Below are 11,123 nucleotides of genomic sequence, written 5' to 3'. Positions count from 1 at the left end.
ACTGACTGAAGCCTACATCCGTATGGACTGTAAAAGGGGTAACCCCGTTTCAGCCCTAGGAGCAGGTGGCAACGTCCTCTGGACAAAAATAATTGTAGCCCACACCTTGAAGTGGCCTTCAGGGCTTGTGTGTCTGGCGACTTGCATACAAAAAGGAAAAAAAGTTGTGTTTTAAAATTTATTTACTTTGTACATCATTCTATAGATCAGACATGATGCTTTGTTACAACCTGCTGTCACCTGCTGGCTAAAAAACCTACTTTCTAAACACGTGTTTTAATTATGACACTACTGCATTAAATATCATGATAACTCTGACAGCTTTGTGAGATCTTAGTATTTTAGCTGGACTTTCACTAATTCAGTCTTTTTACTTAAAAAAGATTACAACCTTTATTTGAGGGGGTATAACACCAGTAATTACACAATGTGTGAAGGCTCCACTTTCATTGGCTCCCCGGTATACCAACATTTTTTTATTTGGCAGTGGGGGAGAACCTAGCACAGTAAGACCATTAAAGAGTTACCCACAAGTCTACCCGGGACCTGAACCCCCTCTTTGGCAGACGTTAGTCCTTTAAGTCCATTACAGATTTTCCCTGATAAATTTCATGAAATCTTCGTCGGCCACAATCCCAGATGGTGAGTTGAGTGGAGTGTCTTGTTGTCCAAACATGCCATGGAAGCCATTCTTGTAGTTTTTCCATGTGACTTTAACGCCTGCCTCTTCAAGACGTTTAGCATAGATGATGCCATCATCTCGCAATACATCAAACTGAGCCGTTAAGATGTACGCCTCCGGTAGACCTTGAAGATCTTCTCGCATAAGAGGAGCAAAGTCTGGATTCATAAGAACCGGATGTAGCTCCTCGTACAACTCATGGTCGCCATCGACTGCTGGTGGTGCTGTATAGCCACTCTGTTTGAACTCATCAGGGATATAATCGTGTGAGAGCAACTTTTGTATCTTAGGTGACATCTTCGCTTGTCGAGTTGTGTGCTTGTTTTGCGATATTGCAGTTTTAAGATGCGGTTTGTTGTTGAGGTAGATCGCCATGAATTCTACTGTCGTCAAACGGTCCAGAACTAAAGTGGAGTAGTCGCCATTCTGCTGGCTCGATGGAAGCTGCAAATCAAACGCCTGCAAGGCAGGGTAAATCAATACCTGCAGTTTCAGCTTGGGTAACCCCTCATACTTAGGGTCAAAGGTCAACCTTTGAGCGACAGCTGCAGCAAGGTTTCCTCCAGCACTGTCACCCATGACAGCAACTCTAGCTGGATCGACAGTGAACTCTTCAAGGCGACGTAAGAAAGCAACTGTAGCTGTTGTACAGTCATCTATGGCAGCAGGGAAAATGTACTTTGGGGCCAAGCGGTATCTAAAAGATTTAAAGAAAAATGTTTCATTATGTTGCTCAGGAGATTTTCAACGATGAACATCATTGCCCCAATGGTAAAGGTGCAGCTACAATGGGGAGAGGGGTTCAGTCATAGTTTATCAGTCAAATTACCACGACAGTTGCAATGCTCAGTGCTGATGTAGGCCTACTTCTAGCCAAATACGGTGTTCTTTGTTTTTGTTGAAAAAAAAACCTCACAAAATGCAGGTTTTATTGATTTTCAAACTATATTGTTGACAACTTCAAACTTGTCTGTTTCAACTCTTCTCTTTCAGTTAATGCATAAAATAAGTGATATTATATTCAATTTTGAAAATACAACATTTTGGACGATTATTTCAAAGTTTTTTGTGAAAGTTTGTGCAGTTTTAACTGTACTTACTCGACAGAGACGATCACAACACCCAAAGTTCTCGCGTACTCCGAGAGCAACCCGTGTTGCATGTCTAAAGTTAACAAATAAAACATTTTAGAACAATTTCAAAAGAAATTCATGAATAATTATTATCAAAGTGATTATTAATTTCAAATCTACAGCCGCAGCGAAATACTCACCGATGTGGCCGAGTCGCCAGCCACCACCGTGGTAGAAAACGATCGCCGGGCGCTTGGTGGAAATCTCCCCAGTCTTTTGATCATCAAATACTCGAACGAGTACCCCGTCAAACTCGGTGTCTGTGTAGGGAACGTTTGGACCCTTCTCACGCATTCCAGGTCGAAAACGCTCGTCGAGTTTCTTCATTGTCGACGGGAAGGAGTTCCCAATGAAAAACATCTACAAAGAAATATTTTTATGACCATTAAATTACGTTTTGTTTTATTTTAAGAGGTATTGATACGTAAATTTTGTTATTTTTGAAGTTATTTTGCCATGACATGAATCCCTACTCGCTGTGAATGAACATGTATGTAATAACGTATGTTATTTCACATGTAGAAGTTTCAGCTTCATTTGTTGTCAATTTACGAGGAAAAAAAGTAAAAATCTATGTTTTTTAATAGAAAAGTTGGTAAATACACTGGTAATTACGTTGGGCATGCTAAAACAATTGGCGCCTCATGGGATGACTTTCTAGCTACTATCATCTTCAAATCGTGTAAGTTTTGCAATCTTCAAAATACACGATGTGACGTCAGATGTTCAGGTCATGCCTCTTGTTTCCCCAGTGAGCCTAGAGAGGTCGCGCGCTGTTTCAAACTCATGACGTCATGTGCAAGGGTTAAGTTGTTGTTAGAGTTGAGCATGGAGGAGGGTTCCTCCATTGAGTTGAGACTCACCACTTTCATAACCAGTGTTATCATCTTCAGTGTCCATGGTTTTTCTATTTCCTGTGGTACGGGTAGTAGGACGATGTACGCCACCACTGCCAGTGCAGACACCAGTAAAATCTGTTTGATCATGGCGGCTGCACTAATTTACCTGGGGAAAAAAACCGAGAAAAAAACCCAGTATAGCTTTAGTGTTCAAAACAATAAGAGCCTGAACAAGTATTCTGGAGTATGTGTTTTAAACTTGTTGCTGAAAGTGTTGACACGTGAATTGTGGCGAAAGCGGTTATAATGAACACCAGACTCGACTCAAGCTCTTCTGCTGTTAATTCTGATCAGCTTCGGTTCGAGTCCCGGTCATATCCTTCAGCGATGTACCTGCGATACACTTCAATTGCCTTGTCTTGCCTTTCAAAACGCTGTTTTCAGATGAACATATTTATCGTGGAGGATGGCGCTCATAAAAATGTGTTTTTTCCCCCTAAGAAATACCAGACAGAATACAAAGGATTCTAAACACAAAACACACGATACAGTACCATGAGCTCAATTCTGATAAATAATTGCACTTGCAAACAAAAATTATTTTATTAGTCCCATAGATACACAGAGTATTAAAAAGTCTGAGTATACAGACTAAAACTAATCAATTCACATTACCGACAACAAAACACAATTTTACGAAGGCCTGTTTATGCACAAGGTCAAGGTTTATACAAATTAATATTATTATTCATGTTTATTATTACGGGCGATCGGATTGTCACTATTGTTGTCGTGCTTTAGTGATAGTACAGCACTCGAATACATCAGGGAATACTGTGTACCAATCAGGAAATTATCTTACATAGGTAAAACATAAAATTGACAATGATCAGTCTGTCGTAGCCTTCAGAAAAAAATACTCAAAAAGATGGTAGGCGATAGATCTATAGCTATAGCGTATATCTTACCTTGTATTTTGAGCAAGTATTAAATCGGATTCAGCAATGGAGTAGTGTGTGTAGGCCTTTAGCTAGAGCCGTTGTCGCGCTAGACTTGACTCAAGCCCAAATCCCGTGCTATCGCCAGCAAACTATTGTTTTGTGATGCTCTGCATTCCCCCAATCTGTTCAATTCTCGGGACCTCAATTAATGGCGCATATGCTTTAGTCTTGGTTCCAAGACCATTGGTGTTGCATGCGCGGTCACACACAACCAACGTTCCGATTATGCACGGCAAAAACTGTACACGCTTGTAATGAACGAACGCTAGCGGGCGCTCTGTTTCTCTGATTTAGATCTCACCATAGCTCTATGATCTCACCATGTGCTGGGGAGATCTAAATCAGAGAAACAGAGCGCCCGCTAGCGTTCGTTCATTACAAGCGTGTACAGTTTTTGCCGTGCATAATCGGAACGTTGGTTGTGTGTGACCGCGCAACACCACCAATGGTCTTGGAACCAAGACTACATAATGCTTATGAGGGACCTCTCAGCACGAAAACGGGACTTGAATCAAGTCTAGTGTCGCGTAAGGTCGGCGGGCTTCGATAGTCAATGATATTTCGTGTATGCGAGAAATTAAGGGTCACACTTTTTTGTCAAACATAATCGGTTCAATCATCTAGTACTGATAGGTACAATGCATACAGTTCGTTTTTTTGGTGGTCTTCTTTTGTGGTTCGGGTCGTAGTACAATACGTATATACATGTACAGCCTGCAACGGTGCGCATGTACATGTACATGTACACTTTTATAGCATGCAACGGTGTGCATGAACACGCGCATCGTCGCATGAACATGTGTGTACACATAATGCACGTGCAAACTGTGGAGAAAGTATCCAAATTGTGATATACTATTCATAACGAACAAATTGTATGGCTATGGCTAGCGCAACAAAAGCCATAGCCAGACGATTGACCCCGACTGTTCAAAATGTGTTCATTTGTGTGCCTTTCTGGAGTTTGGTTGGCTCACATGTGAGTATTGGTGGCAGGGACATCCCTGCGCTATAACGTTTTTGGGCCATGCAGATAGCACTAGCCCTGACCCTTGGTTATTTTTTTGTGCTTCAACTTAAGGAGTTGGCTTGGCATGGTTGTGGGATCAAGTTTGGGAATTTTTCTGGTGTTTTTTTTAAACAAAATTCAAAACTTTTGATTTGATTATTATTGAATATTTTACATTAAGCATTCAATTTGGTTGTTATGTCACAATGATCATCATTTTATTTGCAACCAAATCGGGTTGGCTTCGTTACAAAAATACATTAAAAGTTACAAAATAACAGACCTGCATATGTTGAGATACATCAAGTGAGAAGACTGGTCTTTACAATTACCAATAGTGTTCAGTGTCTTACAAAATAAAAGACCTGCATATGTTGAGATACATCAAGTGAGAATACTGGTCTTTACAATTACCAATAGTGTCCAGCGTCTTTTAAGTCCGGACGTTGTTTCTCCCCGAAATCGTTTGCTGATGATTGAGGACGGTATAGACCCAAAGAAAATCTCTTAAACATGTTGATGTGAAAAGGCATAAGAGTGGAGGATAGTGGAGGGTTGAGGTCACCTAAGGACAGTGCAGTGAGCCGGGTTGTAGATTTATTAATTGCATAATATTTTGGTTACATTTAAAAAAGAAAAAAAAAAAAAAAAAAAACGTATCAAGACTTTTAAAGGCAGTGGACACTATTGGTAATTACTCAAAATAATTATTAGCATAAAACCTTTCTTGGTGACGAGTAATAGGGAGATGTTGATGGTATAAAACATTGTGAGAAACGACACCCTCTGAAGTGCCACAGTAAGTTTTCGAGAAAGAAGTAATTTTCCACGAATTTGATTTCGAGACCTCAGATTTAGAACTTGAGGTCTCGAAATCAACCATCTAAACGCACACACCTTCGTGTGACAAGGGTGTTCATTCATATCTCGCAAGTTCGATGACCGATTGAGCTCAAATTTTCACAGGTTCATTATTTTATGCATATGTTGAGATACACCAACTGTGGAGGCTTGTCTTTGACAATTACCAATAGTGTTCACGGCCTTTAACTACAAAGATTTTATGAAAGACTGGTAATTTAGTGACAGGATGACTCAGTTGTCTATACATACGCTACGACTACTACCAACTTTTCAGTTAAATGTATTGCTGTAAAAAATATTTACTCTTTTTTGTACAAATCATTCTATAGATCAGATCTGCTTTGTTTATACCGTCATCTGTTGGCTAAACCTACTTTCTAAACACAAGTTTTATGTCAGGCACTACCGCGGTAAACATCATGATAAACTCTTAGTAATACTTTGTTGATGGACTTTTACTAAAGTCACTTGTTTGTAACTTTGTAATGAAATGAGATGACAACCCTTATGTGAGGGAGTAGTCTTGGTGCAAGACGTTTCTCGTTTCCCTTTTAGGCACACTGCGGCCAATTCACCGACAGCGCGCGCACCCGCACTGACTCACCTGACTAGTCCACTCACCGCCCCGGAGAAACGTCCGGCCGGGGCGGTGAGTGGACTAAGTCAGGTGAGTCGGTGCGGTTGGTGAATTGGCCGCGGTGTGCGTGAAAGTGAAAAGAGAAACGTCTTGCACCAAGACTAGTGAGGGAGTAACACTAAGAATTATACACATTGTGTGAAGGCTCCATCTGGAAGCCTGCTACAAAAAAATGGCCCCAATCTATTAGAAGTTAGAACTGGGTAGCTATGTGTGTGTGTACAATTTTTTGCACAAAGTGTGTGGGTGATAATCTTTCCAACCCCCCCCAAAATCTGATCCCCCCTCTTATGGTCGGTAGTCCTTTAAAGATTTTTCCGAATAAATTCCATGAGATCTTCGGTGGCCTCAACTCCAGTTGGTGAGGTGAATGGGCTATCTTTGTGACCACACATGCCGTGGAAGCCTTTCTTGTAGTGTTTCCAAGTGACTTTAACGCCTGCCTCTTCAAGACGTTTAGCATAGATGATGCCATCATCTCGCAGTACATCAAACTGAGCCGTTAAGATGTACGCCTCCGGTAGACCTTGAAGATCTTCTCGCATAAGAGGAGCAAAGTCAGGATTCATAAGACCCGGATGTAGCTCCTCGTACAACGCCTGGTCACCCTCGACCATTGGTGGCGCTGTATATCCACTCTGTTTAAACTCAGCAGGGATATAATCGTGTGAGAGCAGCTTTTTGATTTTCGGCGACATTTTGGCTTGTTGAGTTGTGTGCTTGTTTTGTAGCATTGCACTTGTAAGATGTGGTTTGTTGTTAAGGTAGATTACCCAGAACGCAACCATCATATAACCGTCCAGAACTATAGTGGAATAACCGCCATTCTGCTGGTACGACGGAAGCTGAAAGTCAAACGCCTGCAAAGCAGGGTAGATCATCACCTGCAATTTCAGCTTGGGTAACCCCTCATACTTCGGATCAAAGGTCAACCTCTGAGCAACAGCTGCAGCAAGGTTTCCTCCAGCACTGTCACCCATGATAGCAACTCTAGCTGGGTCGACAGTGAACTCTTCAAGGCGACGTAAGAAAGCAACTGTAGCTGTTGTACAGTCATCTATGGCAGCGGGGAAAACGTACTTCGGGGCCAAACGGTATCTAAAAGATTTAAAGAAAAGGTCTCTTTATTCATACATGCCGGATTTAGTATTTCATGGGACAGATTTTCAACGAGGAACAACGGCATTGCTCCGATGGTCAAGATGCAGCTGGGTCGGTAGATGTCTGTCGCGGTGACTGCGTCCCGAATCTCCGCGATTCCCGCGACACTGGCTGTATTGCGAGGATGCATCGGCCCCTGTTAAAAGGCAGACAGCAGCTTTGCGGGAGAGCAATGGTCTCGCGAGAGCAGTGTTCGATCGCGGAAACCTGATAATTATATTACGCCACCACCACGACTCGAGTGTCTCACCGCGATAGACAATTAACGACCTTTCTACAAGTCTACTGGATTGGGGGGTATAAGTTATAGATTATCAATGAAATTATCAAGACAGTTGCAATACTCTGTATAGTGGTATACTTCTAACCAAATATGGTGATCTTGGTTCTTAGAAAAAAAAATAACAAAATGCTGGTTTGATTGACTTTTGAACGTTATTGTTCACAACTTAAAACTTATCTGTTTTTACTTTCTGAAAAAATTACTAATATTTTGTATAATTATAAACATTTTTGAAAATATTTTCAAAGGTTTGGTGTAAAGCTGTGCAGTAAACTGTACTTACTCAACATTGATGATAACAACACCCAAAGTTCTCGCAAACACGGAGAGTATTGCGTGATGCATGTCTAAAGATAACAAATAAAAATTTAAACAAATTTCAAACAAAATTTTTAAAGCTCTAACAAAATAAAAACATTTATTTTTCTTTTACATCAGAGTGACTTATCTTTGCGGGGGTCTTGAATTGAATCGAAGTCTGCTGCCTCCAAGAGTCCCCAAAAGTATCACTTTGCTTTCATGAATAATTATTATCAAAGTGATTATTAATTTCAAATCTACAGCCGCAGCGAAATACTCACCGATGTGGCCGAATCGCCAGCCACCACCATGATAAAAAACGATCGCCGGGCGCTTGGTGGAAATCTCCCCGGTCTTTTGATCGTCAAATACCCGCACGAGTACCCCATCAAACATGGTGTCTGTGTAGGGAACGTTTGGACCCTTCTCACGCATGCCAGGCCGGGAACGCTCGTCGAGATATTTCGCCATTGTCGACGGAAAATAGTCCCCAAGAAAAAACATCTGAAAAGAAATAATTTGATGACCAGTTAAATTTTGTTTTATTTGAAAGCGGGTCACAGTATACGCGTTTTTTTGTTGTTCTTCAAAGTTTGCTAAGAGTTTTATAAGTGCTATCATGTACACGAAACACCTTCAGAGACATCTTGCAAGTCTGCCATTGTTTCATAGACAATAAATAAGGTGTGGAGACCCAAATTAAGCATGGAACCCTTTAAGCGCAGCGCGGCTGTTTTGAGGTCATGTGCACATTCTTTGTATACGCACCAAGGCTGGTCGTCCAATGATCTGCCTCTTTTTGCCTCAGTGAGGGCGCTGTTTCACAGTGTGACGTCATGTGCAAGGGGTCTGATATTTTGTAGAGTTATGGCAATACTCACCACTTTCATAGTGACTGTTAACATCTTGAGTTTCCATGGGTTTTCTAGTCCCTCTGGTACAGGTAGTAGGACGACGTACACAATCACCGCCAGTGCAGACACAAGCACAGACAAGAGTAAAATATTTAGTATCATGGCGGCTGCACTAGTTTACCTGAAATAGCAAAAGAAAAACGTTATAGCCCTAGGTGTTAACAACAATAACAGGCTGGACAATCCTCGAATGATGTGAACATTTTATGAAAATGTTGACACGTGTCGTGGCAAAGCCGTTAAGAGCACGAGACTCGAGTTCCAGGTGTACGTTATGATCAGCAGATTAGGTTCGAAAATGGTGTTTGAAACTTTACATGGTGTGAAAAATAAGTTAATAAATACTATTACAATAAACTTGCGGGTACGTACAACCATGTATAGTATATATTTTGAGGATTTGTTGGCTCTAAAAAGAGCCGGTTTGGTCTCGACGTTTCAAACAGTACACTCTGCTCATCTTCAGGAATTGAAGCAGGAGAATTACAATCTAAGTGAAAAGCTGAAACGCAAAACGATTCTTTTTACAAGAGTAAGCCTTCAGACGAAAACTAATCAATTACATTACCGATAACAAAACACAATTTTACACAGGCCTGTTTATGCACATAAAAGGTCATAGTTATACAAACCGAGGCCCGCTTCAATTATTACGCGATCGAATTTTATTATTGTTTCTGATGGTGGTTGTTATGTTCAGAACAGGAGTCGCACCAGAGAATTGCTGACGTATATTATTATAAGAAATCAAAATCGACAATATATATTTCTGTCCTAGGCCCTAAAAACACAAAGGGTACAAACAATATGGGATAACTTTCCGTATGGCGCCACCATTTTTTCACTCATTTTTACAAAAAGGGATTTATCAATCAGGTAAATTAGATACTATATTATTTTATTGCGAATGAAAAAGTGGTGGCGCCATACGGAAACTTTTCCTCGTTACATGCACCATGCATGCACTATATTGGTAGACTCATGGGTCTGTAGTAATCAGTCAAAACTACTTTAGAAGGATGTCTAATAACTCACCACTTAATATCTGCACACCGGGACGGAGAAAAGTCGAGGTCCTGAAGACTGGAGTGCTACACTACAGGTTAAAACGCCGACCGTAGCACGGTACGATGAACACCAATTCCAATCCACAGAATTCAAAAGTGTTCACAATTAATTGTGTACAGTACATGTAACTCTTTGCACAGTGAAGTCAAAGTGCAGTACATGTAGCTGTATGGCGTGCCAAATGCAACAACAATAACAAAAAAAAACACTAAATGTGTATTGGCGATTTAGGTCACTACAGATCCTTCTTCTTGAACAACTCCAATTGTTGTAGTTCCGGGTGTAGTCACAAATAATGGGAATGAATCAATCAACTTACCTTGTATTCAGCTGAAGTAATCGGATTCAGCAAATAGAGCAACAGGCGAATTTTGGTCACCCTTTCAGGAGGCAATGATTTTGTGTTTGCGGGAAATAATCGAGGGTCATACTTTTCACACAACAGCAGGATTAGTACAATCATTCACAGCACGGTATTAAATGTAAACAGTTGGGGTATTTTGTTTTGCGGGTCAAGGTAGTTGAGTACAATACAAACCTAACAGTGCGCATCATGTACATACTGTAGTATGTACAGCCTGCAACGGTGCGCATGTACAATGCAAGCAGCCTGAAATGGTGTGCATGTACACTGTACATGTCAAAAACATTTTTTTTTAATAGGTTGTAGCCACGTCCCTCTTCTGTATAGACAGTGAAAAAAGGTGAATTGGAGCAATGAAAAACCACGCAGTCAAACCAAAAGGGCAAAACGCGACGGTTTTAGGGATCTCACATCATGAGCAACATTTTGAAACATCGTGCGTGAACTTTTTGGCACCATGCAAGGTGGAATCAGTGAGCCTAAAAGTATTTGCCATTTATGTGCTTCAACTTTTGAGGAGTTTCGATACTATTTAGGTATTAAAACTTGGAACGGTTTGGAATATTTTCGGGAGTGTTTTTTTTCTGGGCGTGATTTTGTTAACGACAGACAGATACCTCGTTCCCCACTGCTGTATGATCGACGCGCCATTTCCTTTTTGCCCCAGAATGCATTGGTATCGATACGAACCCTACAAACTTTACTTCAGACAACAAACGGATATAGTAAATCTTTTTTTCCAATAAATTCCTCCATCCAATTTATTTAAATCTTGTAAGGGGCAGGATTTGAACAGATTTTCATACATGCGTTTGTAACTTCTAGTCTTATTAGAATCTCTGGCTGTTTTGATGAGTTTTGTCCCAGC

General features: G+C 40.8%; 2 protein-coding genes across 3 annotated transcripts; both read right to left on the bottom strand.

Annotated features, from left to right (window-relative positions):
* Positions 1 to 110: 110 nt before the first annotated feature.
* Positions 111 to 3,871, bottom strand: LOC117298536 (neutral cholesterol ester hydrolase 1-like). The gene is made up of 5 exons (XM_033781842.1): positions 3,623 to 3,871; positions 2,679 to 2,820; positions 1,956 to 2,175; positions 1,783 to 1,846; positions 111 to 1,379 (listed from the first exon to the last, which is right to left on the bottom strand). The coding sequence occupies exons 2-5, from the start codon at positions 2,799 to 2,801 to the stop codon at positions 587 to 589; spliced, it is 1,200 nt and encodes a 399-aa protein (XP_033637733.1). The 5' UTR covers positions 2,802 to 2,820; positions 3,623 to 3,871; the 3' UTR covers positions 111 to 586.
* Positions 3,872 to 6,201: 2,330 nt separating this feature from the next.
* Positions 6,202 to 10,342, bottom strand: LOC117298535 (neutral cholesterol ester hydrolase 1-like). 2 transcript variants are annotated; one of them, XM_033781841.1, is made up of 5 exons: positions 10,211 to 10,342; positions 8,791 to 8,944; positions 8,191 to 8,413; positions 7,893 to 7,956; positions 6,202 to 7,263 (listed from the first exon to the last, which is right to left on the bottom strand). In XM_033781841.1, exons 2-5 carry the CDS (start codon positions 8,923 to 8,925, stop codon positions 6,471 to 6,473), a joined length of 1,215 nt encoding a protein of 404 aa, XP_033637732.1. In that variant the 5' UTR covers positions 8,926 to 8,944; positions 10,211 to 10,342; the 3' UTR covers positions 6,202 to 6,470. The 2 variants fall into 2 exon arrangements, with proteins under 2 accessions (XP_033637732.1, XP_033637731.1); XM_033781840.1 differs by lacking the exon at positions 10,211 to 10,342 and adding an exon at positions 9,859 to 9,986.
* Between the last annotated feature and the right edge of the window lie 781 nt (positions 10,343 to 11,123).

The sequence above is a fragment of the Asterias rubens genome, chromosome 13 (genome assembly GCF_902459465.1).
Source record: "Asterias rubens chromosome 13, eAstRub1.3, whole genome shotgun sequence".
Taxonomy (NCBI): domain Eukaryota; kingdom Metazoa; phylum Echinodermata; class Asteroidea; order Forcipulatida; family Asteriidae; genus Asterias; species Asterias rubens.
Note: the sequence above shows the minus strand (reverse complement) of the source record. Positions and strands in the feature narration are given on the sequence as shown.

Excerpts from the sequence above, each read along its gene's own strand:
- LOC117298536 (XM_033781842.1), bottom strand. The coding sequence starts at position 2,801 with ATGATCAAACAGATTTTACTGGTGTCTGCACTGGCAGTGGTGGCGTAC. Across the intron at positions 2,176-2,678 it reads TAACACTGGTTATGAAAGTG|ATGTTTTTCATTGGGAACTC; the intron begins GTGAGTCTCAAC and ends ATTTCTTTGTAG. Across the intron at positions 1,380-1,782 it reads GTTGTGATCGTCTCTGTCGA|ATACCGCTTGGCCCCAAAGT; the intron begins GTAAGTACAGTT and ends TAAATCTTTTAG.
- LOC117298535 (XM_033781841.1), bottom strand. The coding sequence starts at position 8,925 with ATGATACTAAATATTTTACTCTTGTCTGTGCTTGTGTCTGCACTGGCG. Across the intron at positions 8,414-8,790 it reads TAACAGTCACTATGAAAGTG|ATGTTTTTTCTTGGGGACTA; the intron begins GTGAGTATTGCC and ends ATTTCTTTTCAG. Across the intron at positions 7,957-8,190 it reads CTGGCGATTCGGCCACATCG|ACATGCATCACGCAATACTC; the intron begins GTGAGTATTTCG and ends TGTTATCTTTAG.